A 23,125-nucleotide genomic window follows, 5' to 3' on the forward strand; every position below is an offset into this window, starting at 1 on the left:
CTGCCATGTTGGTAATCAGCAGGGAAGCTGCTGAGAGAGATATTAGGGCTTGCAGGAGGAGAGGGCAAAAGTAAACAACCAAAGGAATATTTTACTAGAAGGATTTTGTCGGTAGGGCCGTGCGAACCTGGATAACAGCTTTCTTCAGCGAATCAATGTGTCGGTGCCGCGCGTGGCTGCCAGTTGTATCGGATTAAAGGTCTTGAAAACATTCCGGCGAATGTTTAGTTCTCTTTGACCGCTATAGACTGCGATTTAATAATGCACGGTCTATTCATCAGCATACCTGTGATTGTGCTTTGCCTTGTTAACATCGTGACCTTCTAATAAGACGGAAACAGCTATGATCGATGACCACTCAGACAGAGAAGCTTTCGTTCGTGCCCTGTCTTATTCCGGTCCAACAGAGGAGAATGACCGGAATTCCGCAAATTATTTCTCTATGGTGAAATAAGATGTTTCCGGCTGTGTCTGTGGGCCATATCAGATGGGCTTTGTGCTTCTCGCTCTTGTGTTCATGTGGCCAGTTGTGGTGGAAGGGACGCGGATTTTGCGTGCAAGAATAGTGAGATATTACTTGGCATGGGCTTTATTTATTTGAAGGACATGTAGGACCCGCTGGTGGCAGCCGCGCATAGCGGCGAGACGGTGATAAATTTGAAATTATCAAAAAGTAGGCGAAGATTTGTCTCTTGAGAGTTCCTACTAGGATCATAGAGATTATTCGGCAGAAACTTTAATTTTAATGCAAAGATAAATGTGAGGTTTGTATCACCAGTTATGTTAGTGTTTAGGTTTGTTGCTGCCGATCTTAAGATGTCGATGCCAATCGTGTTTATAGATTTGCAAAATAACAACAGATAAAAAGTGAATGCTCGCTGGATCGGGGCCATTCGGACCACCAATGCTTAAATCAGTAAAAGCTCTGTCGGTGGAAAGTAAAAGAGAAAAGAAGAATAGAGAATCAAAGAGATAAGAGTCTTTTTTTCGGTTAAATTGATTTTTCCTTATTTTTTTTGGAAAAGCCATTCCAACCTATTTATAGTTAATCAACTAGCTTTCCTGTTTTCAAAATCGGCATTCACATTTATGAAAGTAGGCCAATTTTTCAGGGCAACATTAACTCTCTCTTTGAGTGTGAGGAAGTTATTTCATTCTATACAACCATTTATCTCTTAATGTAATAAGATACAAATAGCCTATCTAGTACCAACAAGACCAATATTTCCTTCATCAAATCAATTGCGTGGCATGGATTACGATTGACTCTATTAAATTATTTGAGCAAATAACTGTGAGAACCACCCAAAAGACGCACTGTTCAGCTGTCTTGCACCATCAACTTTGCTTAATTGCATGACTCTATTAAGTAATCACCAGCTAAATGACTCTATCAAGTAACACTTTTGAGTTACTAAATTGAGAACTTCTTTACCTCTTTCAGACCGACTTCGTGGTTTCAGATTCCAATAGCCGATGGTTGCACGGACCAATAGCCAATAAAAGCTTGTCAGTTGCATGGATTGTATACGTTCACAATTCTGCACTCTAGTAACCTGCGAACCTACCATAGGGACTGTAAAGCAGCGTTGTACGGGTTTTTTTTTAATATGCAATAGCGATTTACACCAAACGTACGTGGATACCCCCAACAAAATTAGAAAAAAAAATAAAAGAAAGAAAGAAGCAGACACTAGAATTTTCTAAAAATCCTTCCAAAATAATGAATCCAAAAAAAACGATCCAGCCAATAGCACTATTCACCTTCCGAAAAATATGAGTGGCCCGAAAAGTGTCACAACTTCTTGATAGCCTACATATGTCTCGGAGCAACGAATGTCCGTCATCATAGCTATGCTAATTTTAAATTCTCCTTCAAGATGAATGCTATTCGCACCTAGAACAAGCTTCGTATAGATGATGCTCTTTCACGCAGCTTTCAGCTATGTTCTGAGGACAGTAGCATCGAAAAAATGCCGGCTTCCAGTCGCAACAAGCCGGACATTGTGGTCTTTGATCATAAAATTCACTCTCCCACTATCTCCTCTCTCTCTCAGGAGCACTGTCGTCAAAGTTTATCTTAAAAAAAAAATTAGAAGGCGGGGACTCTTAAAAGACAATGACAATTCCGATCGCAAGCAGCGCTGTAAGCTTTACTAGATTCTTGATTGCAGCTTTATGCCCTCCTAGATCTCAAGGTAGCTTTCCTTCCATTCCAAAATTCATAAAACCTCTAAACCTCCCTGCCTTGTCCATCCACGATTCCATAGACCAACAAACACATGGTGAGCCCCATCCCCCCCAACATTCGTCAAGACGTCAACCCAAACCATCGGCTCCCCTCATCTCTCTCTCTCACCACGCACGTGAACCCGGTCCCATGCCCTCTCATGCATCAACCTCTCCGGCCCTCAAAACAACATAAATCCCACAACACAAATCCAACGGAGCCGACGCTGTCACAGGATTCTCAGCGTTACCCATCCCTCCTTGTCTCAAAAATATAAGATCCTAGAAGTGGCCGAGAGCTACGAGCTCACTAGTCCCATCACTCTCCATCTCTTGCTCTATTCCTGTCACCATGTTGACGCTAAACAAAAGAGCAAAGCTCCTGTTCGCTATACTTTCCATCCTTACTCTCCCTCTACTGCTGCTAATACTTCCCATAGAACGAAAATCCTCGGCCATTGGCCGCCGCCAAAACCATCTCCACATTCGGTCCGACCTTCAAGTCGCCTCCCGGCATTGCGACGGCACCCTCTACCCGGACCTCTGCGTTTCGACACTCGCCGACATCCCCAACCTCAGCTCCAAACCCCTACCCGACGTGATCGCCGCCGTCGTCAACCGCACCGCCGCCGCCGTCCGCTCCTCAGCCTCCAACTGCACATCCTACCTCCACCGCCGCGGCCACATGGACTTCCGCCAGCGCCTCGCCCTCAACGACTGCCTTGAACTCTTCGACCAGACCCTCGATGACCTTCGTACCGCCATCGCCGACCTCGCCGGCTGCAACTCCTCCGCCCACGTGAGCGACCTCCAGACGGTGCTCTCCGCCGCCATCACCAACCAGTACACCTGCCTCGACGGCTTCGCCTACGTCAACGGCGGCGGCGTTCGGCCGTCCATCGAGGGCCGGCTCTACCACGTCTCCCACCTCGTCAGCAACTCCCTCGCCATGGTGAAAAAGATCCGCCGGCAGCGTCGGGGGAGGGAGGCGTTTGAGGAGTACGGCCGGATGTCGGGGGGGTTTCCGACGTGGGTGACGAGGAAGGACCGGCGGCTGCTGCAGGCGGCGGCGAATGCGACGTCGCCGGACCTGGTGGTGGCGAAGGACGGCAGCGGCAACTTCACCACCATCGGGGAGGCGGTGGCGGCTGCGCCGAACAACTCGGCGACGAGGTTCGTGATCTACATAAAGGCCGGGGCGTACTTCGAGAACGTGGATGTGGCGAAGAACAAGAAGAATTTAATGTTCATCGGGGACGGGATCGGGAAGACGGTGGTGAAAGCCAGCCGGAATGTGGTGGATGGCTGGACCACCTTCAGGTCGGCTACTGTTGGTGAGTTACTCTTTGCTCAACGCTCATCAATTCTTAGCCATCTATTGTTCTTCTTTTTCTTATATATATCTCACACTCATCAATTCTTAGCCATCTAGTTTTTTTTTCCTTTTTTGATAAGTCAGCTAAATTAAATTAATCAATAATAATTATATTCGTAGGAATGGGAAAATAAAATATTTAAAAATCAAAATGAAAGATCTAATGCAGAGTTTTATAATATAGTTTGATTGATCGCATAAGTAGCCATCCATTTTTTGTAGCTAGTAGCCATCTAGTATTAAATATAACACTGTTTTCGATAGCATGTATTTATTTTGCTGCACGGTTAACTCCATAGTCGCACTTTCTAACCATATTTGCTTGTCGAAATAGTGTCTCTGGGTTGTGAGGTTTTTTTTTTTCTTTTTAATTTCCATGCTCTATTGTAATTTTCTGACTTTACGCGTGACGTGACATAACTGCATCTTGAGACTGACTTTGGTGGGATAAATAGTTAGCCGATTACATACTGCTCCTAAAAAGTTAGGAGCTCATGGAGCCCAATCTATGAACATTCAGCATACGGCAAACTCAAGACTCATGCTCGGCACTGTGCTCGATTTCTAATGTATCATGTGCCAAACATGAATTCAAATATCCAAATGTTTTAGCCACATAATATTACTAAATTTTTAGCTATATAAAGCACATAGTCTACATCCCAGAGACGTGCACCACCAGAGAGCAAGGAGTTCCATTTAGGGCTTGTTTTGGCTCGGAAAAAAAAAAAAAGACGAAAAGAAAGTACGGTCAATAAAAAAGTAATGAAATGGCTCTTATTTGATTGAAGTTTTTAAAAAAATCATATTTTTAGAAGAAAAAATATTTTAGCCCTTAAGGTATTTGAAAAAGATTATTGGGTGCTGAAGATACGGCAGCAGGACAATTTAGTAAAGCAGGTGATGAGCCTCAGTTTTCACGTAGAGAGGCAGTGGAGATAGCTCAGGTTCTAATTATTCTATCATGCGGATGCCACATAAGTTTATGTGGGTGCCTTCAGCTTCTGTCAAACATTAGCTCACAAAGTGTGTTAAAGTAGAGATAATCAAGCGAGCTCACATGCATGCAAGTGCACAGCGTCACGAGCAGAGGTGGACATTTCACCAAGCTTTCGAGCAATATCTTTACTTATATCTTCATCAGCCGTTTCTTTGTTTTCTTCGAAACGGCAAAGAACCTGTTCGATGCGTGACCTGATGCATGTGAACTGACACCATACTATACTTTATCTCATTGGTCAGGTACTAAACAAAATAAGAAACACAGATGTATGGTAGATTGGTGCTCAGATTATTTTTATTTTTTTCTTGATAGATTGGAGGAGTCACACGAGCCTAGTATAAATATATTCAATAAAATTAAAAAAATAATATATTACAAAAGAAGAGATGCGGCCGCATAATCAGCACATAATATTATCACTAGAGTACTCAACCACAAAGAATGTAATCTAGTACTAGTAGATATGGCTGGCCTACAATCACTCAAAAAAAAACAATCTCGATGCCATATGGCATGGGGAGATAGGCGAAACCCTTAGGATCAATGCGACATTGTGAGATTAATTGTGACATGGTGAGATTGACTGTGATTTAAAATATCTTTATGATCCTCGCATGTCTCTATAATTTTTTTTTACATGTCATGACTGAGCCCCAAGCGTTCTAAAACATTATTTGGTTGGACATACTTTTGATTATTTTAAAAGAGCGGGGACCGAGAATAACGTGCCTCCATACTTAATGCCAAGGAAGTTGCCGGTCTGGGTCCACCAGAGTAGTGCAATCTTTGTAAGGTCTAATTATGAGATGCATGCACTGGCCATATTACCCCTTGCATTTAAACAATTCAATGATCAAATGAGGGTGTCTATTAGCCACCGCACATATGCTCCGAGATTTGGATCGGTCCACTAAAGCTGATCCACGTAATAATTTTTCCTTGGTTGAGCGCACATAGATCTGCTCCCCTGCATCTACGGGGTTTGAATGTCCTCACAAGACATGAATGGTTTGTTGGCGAGCACCAACCAATAAAGGTCAGAACTTTTTTACTTTAATATTAAGACCGAAAGTCTTGTTCTTTTTTTTTTTCTTTTTTTTTTCGTTGAAAAGACCGAAAGTGTTTTGTTCTCATCGATCAGCGTCTCCATCCTGCTGCAATAAATTAAAATAGCAGTAGCTGAGAAAGCAACCGTAGCAGCAGTAGCAATAGATGTAATAATTTGTTTAAAAATTTAAATTTATATAAATATTTTTTAAAATTTATATTTATTTTTTATTCTCATAAAATAATGTTTTTCCACGTATGCCTCTAATATAATGGTTATTCTAACACCGTTAGTAAAAATCATATTTATTTTAATTAAAAATAAAATAAAATTATAAAATTATTTTTTTTGTCCTTCATCGTGGTCGTCTTATATTTTTTTATACATCTACCCACTAAACATATTTTAGTCATTTTTATTTGAAAATTGTTAATTTTTTAACGGCGTTAGATGGTGTGGGTACGTGTGCAAAAACACAGATAAAAAAGAGTAGAATAGGAAAACAAGTATTTTACGAGGGTATACATGTATATATATATATATATAAATATCAATTTTAGGAGGGTATTCATGCAAAATTTGATATTGAGTAAAGTATTCATGCAAAAAATTCTAATAATAATAATAACAACGGTAATATTTATAGCATTATCATTAATAGTATGAAAAAAAATTAGCGCATCTCTTTCTAAAAATTTGTTCTCGAAAAATGTCCAAAATTCAAATTCTGAATATTACTTTGACGGTGATAGTAATAATATTAGCAACAATACAAATAACAAAATAAGTACAGCTAGTTGTAGTAAAAGAAATATAATATATAAAAAAGTCATATTTGTACTTCAAGTTTTTCTATATAATACAAGTCAAGAATGAAGGCTTGTGTGGCTAAGTCTAATTCTCTTAAGGGCAAAACTTCTGTATGAGTGGGGTGCGACCAAGTTAATTGGGTTACACCAGAGATTTTAATCCAAGATCTAATTCCTCCGTATGGTAGATAAGCACTGAATGAGGTCCAGAGTTGAATTTTGTTTCTTAATTAGTGTTAAAAAAAAAAAAGAAGACTGAGAAGATAAGGCCTTTCTTTGGGCAAGAACAAGGCATTGGACAAGTCTTTTCCAATCAGTAACATAAGCATTGAATTAGGTACATGTGACCCAGTTTTGGCAGATCTATGCTTGGCTCAACCAGAAAACTAGATTCAAGCTTTGTCCTAATCACAATAAAAGCTTGAGAATTGAACTGCTCGCACATGCGGTTCGAACTAGGATATAGCTAAGGATACATAAGTTAGAGTAGAAACAATACACGAGCTTGGACTATTTAAGGATTGCAACCTATATAATGTCATTACTTGCTGCAACCCTAACTCGGCGACGACAAAATTTTCAAGTTCCTACAGCTGTTGCCAGCCAATGTATTGGCTTATCTTCATCCCTACAGACATGCAAAACCACTGATCGATCCCTGGACAGCGAACTTAGCCACTTGCAGCCATCGACGATGCCCTGGCACGACAAAGAAACAACATCTTTCCTCAGATCACATTAAGGTTTGGTGACTTTGGTCCACATTTAATGAGCTTATCAGATTGAGCTATGAATGGTCCATATATAACATTTATTGATGAGATTATCACATTGGACTATTGCAGGCTGGTCATAGATAGATTTATGAAGTTTTTTTTTTTTTTTGGAAGGGGGAGTACAATTAGAATAGGGAACAGCCTCACAAAAAAAAAGAGCAGAAAAGAATACCAAAGCAAAAATTGGAACAACTAAACTCTCAAGAAACTGCACTCATACATCTCGGTCTGAAGTAATTAAGGCATTGAGCTGAACTGGAATAGAGAAGTCCTCATGTAATCCACATCTCCCAAAGTTTCTTTATTAGCTAGCCTATCTGCTGATTGGTTGCCTTCACAAAATATCTGAGGAGCCTTGAATACATAAACAACTTCTTAATTCCATGTCTTTGAGTAGAGATAGATGAAGAGGACCAGAAGTAAAGGAACAGTTAATCCATTTGTACCACTGTATTGAGGGTCGCCTTCTATCCAAAGTTGAGTGGCTTTATACCTAAACAAAGTCAGGCAAATACCTTTCTATGCAGCTCGTAGTTCATCTTCAATAAATGTTGATGAGGGAAGGCTATTGATCTAGCATGTATAAGTTTTGCATTGTGATCTCTAACTGGGAAGCCAACATCTGCAGGTTGATCATCCGTAGACCCATCGAAGTTAATCTTCAATACTCCCGAGGCATGACCAGTGAACTATAATCAGAGAAGAATGAGGAGAGTCCAATAGTATTTTTTATAAAATTGTAGCTATATTTTTATATTATTATTATTATATATTAACAATATTTTTATTATATAATAGCATGATATTATTATTATAAAAATACTATATTATTCTATTATAATATAATAATATAATTATTATAGTATAATAATGATGATGGTAATATAATATTATTGTAATATTATATAATATAATATGATTTTATTATATTATTATTACATTGTACTACTAAAACTATTATTATAAAGTATATATTGTTAATTTATAAATTATCTTGTGGTTAATATATTTTTTAAAAAGAATGCTGTCGTACATCACAAGTAAAGCTTTCGGCCAAAAGCTCCAATAGGAGACTTCTTTATGCTTTTGAGGATTAAAAACAAGCTGTTTCAAAACTTTTATAAACGGACAATGGGGCCAGATGCTTGATTGTTCGTATGATCGTATCAACTATGAACCTAGAATAGATTGAAACTTTAGTTTTGGATCGAGACCCTTATGCAAACTCTTCCAACCTAATTATGATTTTATTTGAAATGACTGAGGCATGATTGGCTTGGGCGGAGGGAGATACGAGGTGACGAGGCAGACTATTTTCATATATTATGATTTAAAATTTATTTCGAATCTAGATTGTTGATTCAAACACGGAATGTTTGACTTCGAATCAAGCTCCAATCTTACACACTGTGTTTGAGGCGAGCTCAGTCTATTTAGACCATGTAGCTAGCACATCTAACCAAACCCAAATGGTCCAAGCGATCATAAATCCTTTACAGCAGTTGATTTGATGACCTTACTTGTATGCTAACCAAGCTCATATATGAAACGAGAAAAGAGGAGGTTTCCCACGCATTCATCAAGACTACGAACAGAGATCCAGAACCCAGCTCTTTGAAGACTTGGATATTTGCCTAAAAATTATATATGGCACCATAATCTTTGCAGCATTTCTAATAATTTGCGACACTTCTGAGAACCAGTGCTTAACTCTTAGTGATTCACATCGCCATGGAGAATTTGTTAAAGCTCATGCACAATTTAATCTTCTACAATCGATCTAAAATATGATCATCATCTCCTCTGCATTGGTTGCAGCTGTGGTTGGCGATGGATTCCTTGCGCGAGATATCACAATAGAGAACTCAGCAGGACCTAGCAAGCACCAAGCCGTTGCCCTGAGGGTTGGCGCTGACCTCTCCGCCTTCTACCGTTGCAGTTTTGTGGCCTACCAAGACACTCTATACGTCCACTCTCTTCGCCAGTTCTACAGGGACTGTGATGTTTACGGAACCGTAGATTTCATATTTGGGAATGCAGCGGTGGTGCTCCAAAGCTGCAACTTGTATGCTCGGAAACCCGATCCGAACCAGAAGAATATATTCACAGCCCAAGGGAGGGAAGACCCCAATCAGAACACCGGCATTTCCATCCAGAAGTGCAAGGTGGCTGCAGCCTCCGATCTCATCCCGGTGCAATCCAACTTCTCCACATACCTGGGTCGGCCATGGAAACAATACTCGAGGACAGTGTTCATGCAGTCATTCCTTGGTAGTTTGATAGATCCTGCAGGGTGGCTGGAATGGGATGGTGACTTCGCACTGAGCACTCTATACTATGGAGAGTACATGAACCAAGGACCAGGTTCTAATACCTCTAGAAGAGTGACATGGCCAGGATACAGGGTCATCACCAGTGCAGCAGAAGCTAGCAACTTCACCGTGGCATCATTCATCCAGGGTGATCAGTGGTTGGGTGCAACTTCTGTTCCATTTACTTCAGGGTTATGAGGGGGAATAGCTTAGCCGTCGAGTCCTCGGATTTTTCGGAATAAAGGCTTTGCCTACTCTAGGGTTGATGGATTAATAGTTGCAATATTAAAGCTTGAGGAAGTATGTTGGCCACCTTCCACTATGGGCTGTGACTAATTTGCTTGAAAGGGTGTGTCGGATTGGTCTTTGATTTAATTCAAAATGTGGTATGGGATTAACTTAAGAAAAATTCATCGATGTTGCTGCGATCTTCCTTAATGTTGAATTGAATCAATTGCTGGAGTCTAAAACTTTTCTAGCATAGGGCACGTTGCACAATTTTTTCTTGTAATATTTCCTGGGCGTGCATCCCATCGTAGGACCATGCACTCCGATATGAGTATGATTAGCCCATTAGACGATGAGTTTTCACGTCCAGCAACCAGAACAAACAATCCTTCAAAAAATGTTCCTTTCATAACTCGTAAACCCTCATCCAAATTGAACCATTTCCTAAGCTTTAGTGCCAATATCCCCCATGTGTAAACTTGGTCTGTGGCACGCCTGTTTCCGTTTGCCTTAATGAATATCTAGTGTGCAAATAACAATGTATTCTTTTATCATCCCTTTCTTAGGTTATTGTTGTCACCCTCTGAACCCAGAGCGGAACAGATGCCGCATACTTGTACGGCGAACCATACAAGCATGCAAGGCTGCAGATCATATCAAAGCAATAATAATTCTTAAAAATTTATTTAATCAATAACTTGTTCAAATAATTCTTACAATAATTTTAACGTGACACAAGTGAACATATGCCAACTATATACTAAAATTAAATAAAATATTCTAACTGGTTTAAATAGTCTGACTAGAACTTCAATAATATAAAGTATCTTTAGGAGATCTAGCGCATTCCCTCCAAGTTCTAAACAATCATGCATCTGGATCTGAAAAAAATAAAGTATAATATTGAGCTACACTAGCCCAGTAAGCAACATAATACTCCCAAAGTGGGATCTAAGTATGCCAAATAATAAGTTAAAGAGCAAAATATTGACTCGAAGGTAAATCAATTCTTAAGTAATACGTATATCTCTTTTCGAAGTATATTTAATTGTTTTCATAAAGAAATACCAGAAATTCAAGAGCAGGCTACGGCTACGTAACCCAGTGGCATGAGTGAGAATGCACAAAGTGTCAAACACTACTATTATTAACCACCAATGGTACCGTATCCAAATACCACTATTCTAATCAACAGTTGTGCGATGTCGAAACTAGTTTCTCGCAAATTATAAGTTAACAGGGGTAACGAATAATCCTAAGGCTGCAAATGGGTTGGGTTGACCCATGACCCGACCCATTTTGGATGACTCGTGGGGCCGGGTCGGAACCTAAAATTGGACCCATTCCATTTTTTGGATCGGGTCTGGATTTACCGAATTCAGACCCGACCAGTCCGATCCATTTGAAATTTGGATAATTTTGGAATTTCAATCCTACAACTTGACTCTACCCAACCTAATCCGACCCGAATCTATAAAATTATTGGGCCCACGAGGGTGCAAACAAATTCTGAAGCCATAGATGGGTTGACCCGAACGGGACCCGACCTGAACTTGAATTTTTCGGGTTGGGTTTGGGTTATATATGGACCCAACCCAATCCAAATGACACATTGGGTCAAAAAATTATAACGGTGGATCCGATTTGACCCGACCCAATCGTCTATTGGATCAGGTTTGGGTCCAAAATTGGGACCCAAACAAGAAATCGGGTCGGGTCGGGGTCACTCATGATCCGACCCAACCCATTTCACTATCAAAAAACACGCGTATAGTGACGGAGATTCCCGTCACTATATCGTGATTTCGGTTACTAATACGGAATTTGGGACCGGCGCTTCCGTCACTGAATTGGTTACAAAAACACGCGTCACTAAATTCTCAGTGACGGCGGCGATTCCCGTCACTAACCGCCGTGACAGAACCACCGTCACTAAGCCGTTACAAATTCAAGAATTAAATATTTAAGAAATTACGTATTTCCCGTCACTATCTAGTTGCGGAGTTAGTGACGAAGGTAACTTGGTCACTGATTTTGTCACAGAATGCGGTCACAAGTTTAGTCACTGATCTGTCACAACCTTCAGTAACAGATTTAGTCGTCACAGACATGGTCATTAATTTCGTCACTACATTTGTCATTAATTTCGTCACTGGCCTAGTGATAAGTTTACCGTCACTAATTGGTTACAAACGCGCTAAGCAAAATCAATTTTTATTAACCAAAATTCTGTCACTAAGTTTATGACTGCTCGTCACAATACTTGGTAAACAATTTAGTAACCAAAATTTGGTCACCGATCACAATCTAATAACCTGGTACATTTGGTACATTGATTAGCTCATAATAATAATAATAATAATATCATTAATAGAAAAGGCATTCAACATTACGCAAAAGTCATTTAAAATGTCATTCAAAATTGGCATCAAACATGTCCTGAATCCATCAAAATCAAAGTCTAAAAATATGTCATAGAGATCAACAGAGATTTCATTCCTCCTAGGAATGCAAAGACCTATCATCTAAGGCAAAAACAATCATAATGAAGCATGATCAGTAGAACCAGAATCACCATTACTCCCCCGATCTGCATGCCTTGGTCCAAAGCCAATCTCTTCTCTCATCTTTTGAAGAACCTCCTCTTGCCATTTTTTCTTTTCCTGCTCAAGAATACGTAAAAGGTCTTCATGAGTGTACAGCTCTGGAGCTTGACTTGTAGAGGTGGAAGAGGATGATGATTGCCCAATAATTCCAGTGAGATCCTCTAGGGGACTAAAGCCATAGACATGACCATGAGTTGGGACACCAGTTGCCTCAAACCACAAGTCATAATCACGTGGAGGAGCATCTGAGGTGGAGGCATCACCATATTTTTTGGAGTATTCAGCTGAATACTTTGCCTGCCAGTTGATTTAAAAGAAGAGAAAAACATTATGGTGGATCAAACAAGAGATAAACATGAGCAAGCTCAATAATATTTATGAATCATAAAAAAATTATACTTACCATGACAGCTTCACTTCTCTTATCTACATATCCTCCCATGCCTTGCTTTGTCTTATGCGTCCGATTAAAAGATTCAACTATTGTTGGCTCCCTACCTAACTTTAATTTCTACAAAAGAGAAAAGAAAAAATTCATTAACATATAATGGGCTAATTTAAGATGATTGAACAATAATATAAAAATTATTATAGAAATCTAATTGAATAAAGATATGTACCAGTCGTTCGTCATGATTGACAAATGCGATTGATCCTCCACAGTGTTTAGATATGCTACCATTCTTCATGGTGTTTCTATTATTTTTGTTGGCTTCTGATTTCTTCTTCCATTTTGGGGAGATCCAAATATCAATTAGCTTATTCCAATTTTCTCTAGAGATCCAATTAGGGGGTTTATCACGGGCTTTATTTAAATCTCCTTTTGCTTCCAGAAGCTTTTGGCTTCTGACCCTCCCTAATGAGGTTGTCAGCCGTCGCTGACAATGCTTGTCCCAAACTTGATGCATATGATGCAATTGTCCTGGAAGAATTGTGTGTATCTCCTAACAATATATAGGTTGCAAGTAATCAGACTTATTAATTGACATGTGTAACAAGGGCAAAAGTTAATGATAAGAAATATAAATTAATTACATCACCTCAAATTTGTTCCACATTCCAACTTTAGCATGTGTAGGGACCTCCCTCTATGACAACCACGGACCATTGAAAAATTGGCGCATGATAGCAACAGCTTTGTGACTGACCTCATAATCAGGAAACCTGCAATTTAAAAAATATTCATTAGAAAATAAATTAAATACTTTAAATGCAACAAACACATAAATTCAAATTAGTGATATAAGAAAGTGATATTTTCATACATTCCTCTTGTGCACCTAACAATCACTTTTCCATTTGCATCAACAGGGGCTTTAAGGGTTGGTTCTCGGCCATTGCTCTGTCTTGGATCAATCCCAAGTTCATCATTCATCTGATCCTCATTCATTGTATCCTCATGATTTTGCACTGCACCATTCATTTCTTCATCATTTATTTCTTCATTTGTATCCACCTCTTCAATCATGTCCCCATCAGGAATGTAATCATCATCATCATGACATTCCTCGACACGCTCAGGCAACCTAGGAGGTTGAGGAGGAACTTGAGTAGCATCCAGTATTAAAGCTGCTTTTCCATTACCTCTTGGTTTCCCTTTTTTCTTGGCCATAGCTGCACAACAATAAAAAGTTGTAGTTATTTCACAATGTAAATGTCAACAAATCCAATCAAAGTAAAGAACAATCAGTGGACCTGTTGCTTTTCCTTTGCTCTTTCTCATGTCTGCACAATTATAATTTATAAGTCTAAAATTAGTTATATTAGCATTCACAAAGTTGCATGTTGTATTTTAATCTTCCTCAGCCTCATGCTCCTCTTCCTCGATTTGTTCATCTTCAAAATCTTCTTCTTCTTCTTTCTGGTTGTCACATCTCATACAAGGGCATCTAATCTTATCACCACTACAATACTCTAACTGAGTAAATGCAAACTCAAGGAACCCTTTAACTCCATCACAGAACTCAGCTCTTATATAACCATTTTCACTAAGTCGGTGGTACATCCAATTACGATCAACTGACATAGTTCCTCTAAAAATCAAAAAAATAAAACAACATAAGAAAGCCTAGAAAATATTAAAAATTGGGCCATTAAAAAAAGAAAACAATATAAGAAAAACCGGACCATTAGAGAGATGATAAAAAAAGAAAGCAACATAAGAAAAACCGGACCATTAAAAACACGAAAGGCAAGATCATAAAAAATGTAAAAGAAACAAAAACTGGTATGATATTTATGAAGATGAGAAGTTATCATAAGCATGACAAAAATAAGTCATTCAATCTTGTCCTAGCATCATTGACATTAAAAAAGCATTCAATCTTTATAAAAAGCTGAACATAAGGAATTAATCTTTACAAGTTATCTCTTCATTCATCTAATACCAGCAATATTCAAAAAGCATTTAATCTTTACAAAGACAAGGAATACAAGTCAAATCATCCAAATTTACATATCGAATACTATCTGCTTCACATAGAACAAATGTCAATATACATGATCACCTCTGATGCTACGAAAGCATGGTACTTCTTAGCAAGCTTTTTGACCAGCTTCTTGATTGCACACTGGAAATAAGTCACAACCATGAAGCAACACCATTTTCCACCACTTTCCATTTTTCCTTGCAGATGAACAATAATTGTAGAAATGAATAACATGACGAAGAAATTAAAATCCATGAACTTTACAGAGTCAAGTTAAAGTTTTGAGAAAATTTTCAAACATGTAAACCAATGTCATAAGAAGCATGACTAGATGAACCATCTCAAAATGCCTTGGAGATTGAGTACGGAAGAACTATACTGCATCAATACCAATTCCTTCCACGCATAATTTCTGTTCCAAAATATAGACGTTCAAAAATTTCATAGAAGTGGGCAGGCAGAAGAAAGGGAAAAGGAAGGAAAAGAGAAGAGTTACTAGTGCATGCTTGTGCACACATAAAGCACAATAATGTGCAACAGATCCTTAGAACACATCAGTAGACAATTTATAGACCTCCATTGAAAAGCCATCATGTAAGATTCCATTTTAATGAAGCAATGAAGTGATCATCTCCCATTTTCAAAGTCTCCATTTATGATCATTTGAAAAATCTAAGAATCAAAAAAGTCAAAAAGTCAGGATAACTCACTTGAAAGAAAATTTCCAACATGATGTCCTCTCACTTTAATATAGCATATGCTCATGCAAGGCATTGTTTTGCACTCAAATGCAATGTTTTTATTCAACGATTTTGATTAACTAGCATCCCCCCCTCCCCCCCGCGCTCCCAAAACAGGGAATTAAGGGTAACAAACCCTGCTTCACCACAGCATCTCAGAAAGGAGATTAAAATGTATACATTTACATCCACATCTGGAATCTTGGATCATGTATATAATGACTAGATGAAGATGAACACAAAGAGATGCAAACACAGGATCATGTATATAATCGAAAGGCACGGCGATCAAGCGCGGCGCCGGATCCACAGGGGGAGACCCTCGGTAGGTTCCTTCCCCCTTCCTCTTCCTCTTCTTCGTTTCTTTTATTTTGTTATCATGGGGTAAAAGGAAATGGGGTTAGGGTTTACCTCCGGGAAGAACCAGTTGTGGGTTCTGAAAATCCTAGCCGATGAGCAAGAAAGAGGGGAGCGTCGATGGGGTGACGTAGCCGCGATGATCTCGTCCCGGGCGAGAAGGAGATGAACACAGGCGCCGAGCAAAGAGATAATGAAACCCTCGGTAGGTTAGGGTTTACCTCCAGGAAGATCAGTTGTGGGTTCTAAAAATCCTAGCCGACGAGCAAGAAGGAGGGGGGCGTCGACGAGGTGATGTAGCCGCGATCGGGAGGCGTGATGTAGCCGTGGTCGCCGTCGACGGGGAGGCAAAAATGGTCGGCAAGGGGGAACCGGAGAGGAGAGGCCGGAGGTGGAGGAGAGGAGAGGAGATGGGAAGCCGCGATGCCAAATCCCTAACCACGCCAATCTTTTAATCGAGACCAAGTGCTTCGAGTCACAGGCTCACCCAGCTCCAAATCGGGACGGGACTGCAAGCCAAATTTCATATTAAACTTTTTTTTTATCTATAAGGCTGATTGGACTAAGTCGGTGTGCAAGCCAAATTTCATATCAAACTATTTTTTATCTATAAGGCTGATTGGATGGAACTTGCTGGAAAAAATATTTTTGAACTATAAAGCATGGTAAAAAAATTCCAAACCTTCTTCCAAAATCCAATCCCATTGCAGGAAAGTTGCAATAGGGGTGCAAATGGGTCATGGCCAACACCACGAGATTTGAAAATGAGAAGGAATTTGAGTTTTCTGGAGAGCAATTGGATTTTAGGTTATCGAAGAAATTTGGGCGAAACGGTGGGCACACTTAATTTCATTTTGGATTTTCCTCTTTTTATCTTTTTTTTAATTTAGATATACTCAAAAATAATATTTTTAATATTTTTGGAATTAAAAATTAAATTTGGTGACGAAAATTTTTGTCAATAACATGTCACCGCCAAAAATAATCTTTTAAAAATTTATAAATACTTGGGTTACGATATTTGTGACGGCTGAATTTGTCACTGCGGGGTTGCAATTTCGGTTATCATTTTGCTGACAGATATTCCGTCACTATGATGGTTACTAAGTTTTGGCGCCCATCCTACCCGCGCATTCTGTGACCGGTCTGTCACTAATCGGTCACTAAGTTTACACCACGGTGACCAAATTTCTGGCGGTCACTAATCAGTCACAAATAATGACTGATAACGGTCCGTCACTAATGTTCCGTCACTATACGCGTGTTTTCTGGTAGTGTTTGCACCCCTAAATAATTTCTATTGGCGGGGCCAGATCATAGCCATGCTGAGAATAGATACATATAAAATAAATTTCATAATTAGCCTAGTCGTATTTTCCAAATTTCATAACATAATATATAATATAATTTTAAAAATATTTTCTATCATAATATTAAAATGCCTGACCCGTTTAACTAAGTATAAAATTGATTTTATTATCAAATTAATCACCTGATTATTATTTTGCCAAAAATTTGAAAAACACACTTTGAAGCATTAGGTTACTTACCTCTTACACTTCAAAATCCTACTCTAGTTAGACGAGTCAAGTTTGTGTGCTTTAATATCATTAAGATATAATTAATTTTTATCAATATATTAAAAGTCAAGCAAAGTTAAAATTAAAATACTATTGGAGATACAGCCTCATGCTCAACTGCCAAGGTGGGTCCAAACCAAGAGATTCGATTAGTCAGATAAAGATCAATAGTGGCTAATTTTCAAAAGATTTAACTGGTAATGAAGTAATGGCCTAGTCTACAACCGGATATCGGGGTGGTTCAGTGTTTCTAAACTGAGTCAACTTGGATCCGAGCAATAAGGAGAGCAAAGCTTATACTAGGATTCTTAAGCCTATCTAAAGAGAGAAAGTTCCCTAGAGACTAGAGAGAGAGAGTCTTGTGGGGAAAGAAAGAGAGAGAAAAGAGAACAAGCTTTCCTTTCTAACTAAGGAAGAGGAAGGAAGAGAGTGGTTGCAAGTGGTGTCAAGGTCAAGGAGCACGGCCGACCAATAAGCGGCTGGTGGCTGACAACGACTAGTGTCCGACAGCATCAAATCCACTGAAAACAGGGTTCCGACCCTTTTAACCACGAAAATCAAACATCCTAATGGCCGGAGCTCTGGCCATGGTCTCCTGCCATTGTAGGAGATTGGAAGAAGACTTCGGAGGCAAGGACTGGCCACAGAATCGGCCGAAATCAAGAGAAAAAAAATCTTGCTTTCCAAAAACAGGAAAAATAGGGCTTTGCCCCTTTTCGACCAAATTTCGACGATCACCGGCGGGAATCGAGCTTCCAAAAGTCACGGAGGAAGGAGAGAAGAGTTATCCAAAGATTTTTAGATTCTCACCTGGCTTTTCGGCAGTAAAATTGTAGCCACGACGACGCGATTGCAATCGGTGATCAAGGAGGAATTCAAGAAAAATCCGATGGTAGGCTTCGATTGGGGCTGGCTTTCCAGTGGGGGAGGATGGGGAGGAGCTCATAAGAGCGGAGACTAAGGTTGCCTAGTCTCCAGCATGGCCCGAGGTGAAGGAGGACTCGTCCTCCTCTGCTGTGCTGAACTAGGGCTCTGCCCTAGTTCTCGTTCAGATGGACCTTTCGGTCGCATTTAAAAGTTGGATCAGGCCAACATACCCGCCCTAATGAGGCTATGCCTCACAATTGCAGTGGCCTTTTACGGCTTAAAAAGCTTTGCCCATCCAATTGATAGAATGTGCACTAATTTGGGTATGAAATTGAAGTGCCCTTCTGGATACCTATTATCACGTTATGAGCTTTGCAAGATCCCTGGACCTTTAGTTGTCGAGAAAAACTGGCCCACGGGTGTCAAAATGGAGAGATCATCGGTGGCTGGATTTATCGGTCCCCTCAGAAATATGGATAACACAACGGTCAAAATGGTTATTTAACTTTAAATTTTCAGCATATTTAGACTTGCGGCTTCTTTTCAACTCCTAAGTATTTTAGCATCCTGGTTTTCTTTCTCACGCATCTCGTACGAGTATATCATGCTATCAAATAACATTAGTATTCTCTAATAATATATAATAATTGAATTTGATATAATAATTAATGAATTAAATGAACTGGGGCTTGTAGCAGCAATCATGCTTGCTCCTCTATTTAGCAACCAAAGATCCTCGGTTAGGGTCCCTAATAATTGTGCATCCGTAACAGTTGGGGCCCAGGTAATTATCCCACAGTGGGTGACCAGTAGACAGTGGCATACGGACCGAAACAGGGAATGGAGTGGCGAGGTGAAACATGCCTTGTGGCATTGGGAGAAGCATTAAGACCGCGGAACTTTTGGTGGGTAAGTACTTTCTGACGTCTAAAAATATTTTCGGATAGATTAAAAGTATTTATAAAAGGTGTCAGAAAATTATTTTAGTTTTAGCAGAAAATTAAAATATTTTTTTTTGTAAAAACTTCAAAATAGTGCTTCTTCGAAAAAGCACTTTTAGCATGCATCGAAAAGCTACTTTGCTGTATAAAATTTTTTTGAAACAAAATATCTATGATAAATTATTTTAATTACGAAAAATATTCTATTATATTTATAAATATATAATGATAATAATTATAATATTTTGATATTTTTATTATTATATTATACTATAAATATTATATTATATTATATCATAATACATTAATATGTTATGTTATATAATATCAAATTATATTACATTATTATGCTATAGTATATAATATTATATTACTATATCATACATTTATATATTTATATATAATATATTTTATTATGCTCTTTGGATAATATTATGTTATGATTTTTATGATCATTTTAGTATACTAAAATATTTTCTTAGTTTACTTCCGAGCATATATTAAAATTTTACAATATTTTAGAAATATGATTATCGAAAGCTCTACTATCAATAGCTTTGCCAATGGGGGCCAAAGTAGCCGGTGGATAGCATCACACCAACTTGATTGAGCAAACGGATTGGTAGGAGCCATGTGGAATTCAAGCAGTGGACAGTAAAGCTGTGGTAAGTTTGGGCCCCCAGTAGGTTAGCACCTCGGATCCTAATTGCACTTTGGATGCATCCATAGCGCAACGGCTAGTTGCCGTCAGAAGTCCAACGGCATTGCGTCCCGTTTGGGGTGGGGCCGTGAGGTCGGACCGTTCCCACCTCTCCTTACCTTTTGCCCTTTTCCCGCCGAAATCAGCCGAAAACCCCGCGACGAAGACGAAAAAGGTCACCGCATTCCACGGCGGCAGCGTTCGCCTTTTCCTGGCGAGACTCCCAAGGTGGTGAGGGCGCTCTCAGAGATTTCAGCCAATTGCAAGGGCTTTCCGAGGGGCTATCGGCTGATGGGGATGGGATCATGGGAGAAGCACGGGAGGAGCATGTGCGAGATTTCAGGCAGCACATGACCCTAATCAGTCGCTCATGCAAAAGGGCCTACCTTCCGCACCCCTCTATCAGGTCAAATCTGTCCTCTTATGCTTTTTATGTTCTCTAAGTTCGCTCTTTAGCCAACATGCTAATAGCTATATGACCAAAGAAATTGAAAAATAGGGATATTATCTTTTCATATTCTTATACATTACAAGCTACTTGTCATTTAGGAATATGTAATCATCACCACACACACCACCTAAGACCAAAGAAATTAGAAAAATAAATATATTATTTTTAATGGAACAAATATGGTAAAGCTACCAGAAACTAAGTAAAAAAAAGGTAAATTATTAAAGCTGGAAATGCTATGGATATTTTTAGGACAAGCTACTTTGTTATTTAGGAATATGCAATCATCACTACATCGGAGATTGCTTGCATTGTTCACCTTCTTCTCATCTTACTAGTCAACTTTTAAGACTTGTTTGGTTTGTAGAAAGAGAGGAGGAAAAGAATGTTTGGTTGAATTTTTCAAATGAGAAAGATGAGAAAGAGGCTTTTCTGTGGAAATAAGATCGTCATATTTCATGAAAAAAAATCTATATGTGATATGAAAAAAATAAAATTCTTAGTAACTTTCCAAAGAACTAAAATGCTCAACCAAACATAAGCCACTCTGAAATATATCACTTTCTCATGATCAACCAACCATGCAAGAATCATTTTTTTTTATACATCATATATCTAGGTATTAACTTTCTAAAAAAATATTCAAGTGAGAAAAAATTCTTTTTGCAAATCAAACGAGTCCTTAAGGTCCAATGTATATACATTTAAGAATTGCCAACTTAGATTGAACACGATGAAGGTGAAATTGAGAATGGACCAGAAGTTAGATGTGTAATTGCAAAGGGCTAGACTTGCTGCTTGCAATTTGCATACAGTTGGAGGCTTATGGGGTCTTTATTCACGTATAAGAAAATTATATCTTTCTCTCCTTTTGTGTTTCCCTAATTATTTTCCTCAAAAAAAAAAGAGAAAGTAGACATACCTATGTGCCCTTCTTTGTTTTCGTAAAAGGTGGTGCCAAAATATGTGTGAAAGGGGCCCTGCCCAAAATAACTTCTATGCCAGCTTTTCTCTCAGCGATAGAAGACCATGGAGAACGATCCCTCGGTTCCTTTCTCCATGGAGATTCCCCATGAGAAGCCATACGATTGTTTGAAAGATAGGCAAATAGAGTGGCAGATAGGTGTTTTTTGAGAGCCGGGTCGGAGTAGGCTTTGGCCTAGGCTAGTGCAGCGAGCCAGGAGCTGGTCGGTCTTGGGTCACGCTCCTCATGTGCCCTTCTGAGCGTTACGTCGCTGTGTTCTTGCCATTTGTTCTCATGTGTCAAGTCTCAATGGCTGCTAAATGTCAGTTCCATTGGCGTTTCCGGACGTTAGCATGGTCGAGAATTAGGTTCCGAGCTTAGAGGGCTTAAAAAAATTAAATAAACCAATGAGGACATTACTTAGTTTGCCAATGAACAGTGTGAAAGGTATATATATTGCAGGTGTGCTCTTTATGGTTAAGATAAAAGTGTGGCATCATCCTCTTTTTTTTTTTTTTTTTTTTTTTTTTTTTTTTTGCTTAAAAAAAAGGGGGTAGGGGGGAGAGGACAAGTCCACCCCCGCGTAGCAGCCCCAACCGGGCCCCGCCCCCGCCAGGACTATGTTCGATTCGGGCAGAATGACCGTTTGGTATAGGCCCAGCTCACCAGACCCCAGCCATATATTACTTATACCCTCCCCACCCGTGGCCCCGGCTCAGTTACCCCACAGGGCTCTGGCTCGAGTACCACGTGTGAGTACGTCACACCTGGCACCACCAAGGCTACCAGCCGACCAGTAGCACTTCTAGACCCCGCGTCCAGGCTAGGAGCATCCGGTCTCCACATTTAATCGACGCCCGCGCGTTTCGAACCTGGAACCGCTTGGTTAGAAGCAGAGCTCCGTTCCAACTGAGCTACCGCCTTGGCGGCGCATCATCCTTTTTTTATATGACAGAGATCGCATTGTTATGTGAAATGTTAGGATCCTACATGCCTGTTTTCTTTTGGGTGGAAGTGAATTACAGCCCATGTTTGGATTTTTCTCATAGAACTCATTCCATCTCCACAATGAGGGAAATATGATAATAACCACGATGAGGGAAAACCACATTCATAAACATCTCCACAAAGATAAATTCTACAAAGATATACCCATGCTAAGCTTTCACTTCACATGACTCTCATAAAGCCACAAATATGGAGAATGGAAATAAAATCTACTCGGAGCCTGAAAATTTAGATTTTATTATTCAAATTTCTACAGTCCATTTTAACATTCAGGGTTTTAATAAATACAAAGTAAGGAGGCCCTAGGCTAACCATGCCACTCTGACTTCTGGAATTCTAACTAACAATAACTGTACTAATTAATAAACTAACATTGTAGTTAAAACTTGACAGTTTACAACATTAGGGAACGAGCGAAGGCAACAAACTGTCACACGGTCCGGGAGCATACCCCACATTAAAGGTGACCGTTAGAAACCAAAAGCCCTCATAAAAAAGACAGCCTAGTTTTGATCTCCGTTTATACACCACCTGTCCCTAATATAATAAAGAAAGTCTTAATCTGCTAGTGGATAAAGTGATAAAGTATATTGTCCATTTCCCCAAGAAAGTTAATGTGGATATACTTATTCTATGTGGGCATAAATACATTCCTATAAGGGCATGTTGGTCAAAAAAGACAAGACAGAGGAAAGTAATTTA

General features: G+C 39.3%; 3 protein-coding genes across 3 annotated transcripts; 1 reads left to right on the plus strand and 2 right to left on the minus strand.

Annotated features, from left to right (window-relative positions):
- Window positions 1–2,438: 2,438 nt before the first annotated feature.
- Window positions 2,439–9,982, plus strand: LOC103711413 (pectinesterase-like). The gene is made up of 2 exons (XM_008797546.4): window positions 2,439–3,563; window positions 9,059–9,982. Exons 1-2 carry the CDS (start codon window positions 2,582–2,584, stop codon window positions 9,748–9,750), a joined length of 1,674 nt encoding a protein of 557 aa, XP_008795768.2. The 5' UTR covers window positions 2,439–2,581; the 3' UTR covers window positions 9,751–9,982.
- A 2,134-nt stretch (window positions 9,983–12,116) lies between these two features.
- Window positions 12,117–13,249, minus strand: LOC120105766. The gene is made up of 3 exons (XM_039118499.1): window positions 13,007–13,249; window positions 12,790–12,897; window positions 12,117–12,683 (listed from the first exon to the last, which is right to left on the minus strand). Exons 1-3 carry the CDS (start codon window positions 13,073–13,075, stop codon window positions 12,321–12,323), a joined length of 540 nt encoding a protein of 179 aa, XP_038974427.1. The 5' UTR covers window positions 13,076–13,249; the 3' UTR covers window positions 12,117–12,320.
- Window positions 13,250–13,294: 45 nt separating this feature from the next.
- Window positions 13,295–14,109, minus strand: LOC120105771. The gene is made up of 4 exons (XM_039118504.1): window positions 14,082–14,109; window positions 13,652–14,000; window positions 13,427–13,550; window positions 13,295–13,330 (listed from the first exon to the last, which is right to left on the minus strand). Exons 1-3 carry the CDS (start codon window positions 14,107–14,109, stop codon window positions 13,475–13,477), a joined length of 453 nt encoding a protein of 150 aa, XP_038974432.1. The 3' UTR covers window positions 13,295–13,330; window positions 13,427–13,474.
- Between the last annotated feature and the right edge of the window lie 9,016 nt (window positions 14,110–23,125).

Source organism: Phoenix dactylifera, unplaced genomic scaffold, assembly GCF_009389715.1.
Source record: "Phoenix dactylifera cultivar Barhee BC4 unplaced genomic scaffold, palm_55x_up_171113_PBpolish2nd_filt_p 000366F, whole genome shotgun sequence".
NCBI classification, from domain to species: domain Eukaryota; kingdom Viridiplantae; phylum Streptophyta; class Magnoliopsida; order Arecales; family Arecaceae; genus Phoenix; species Phoenix dactylifera.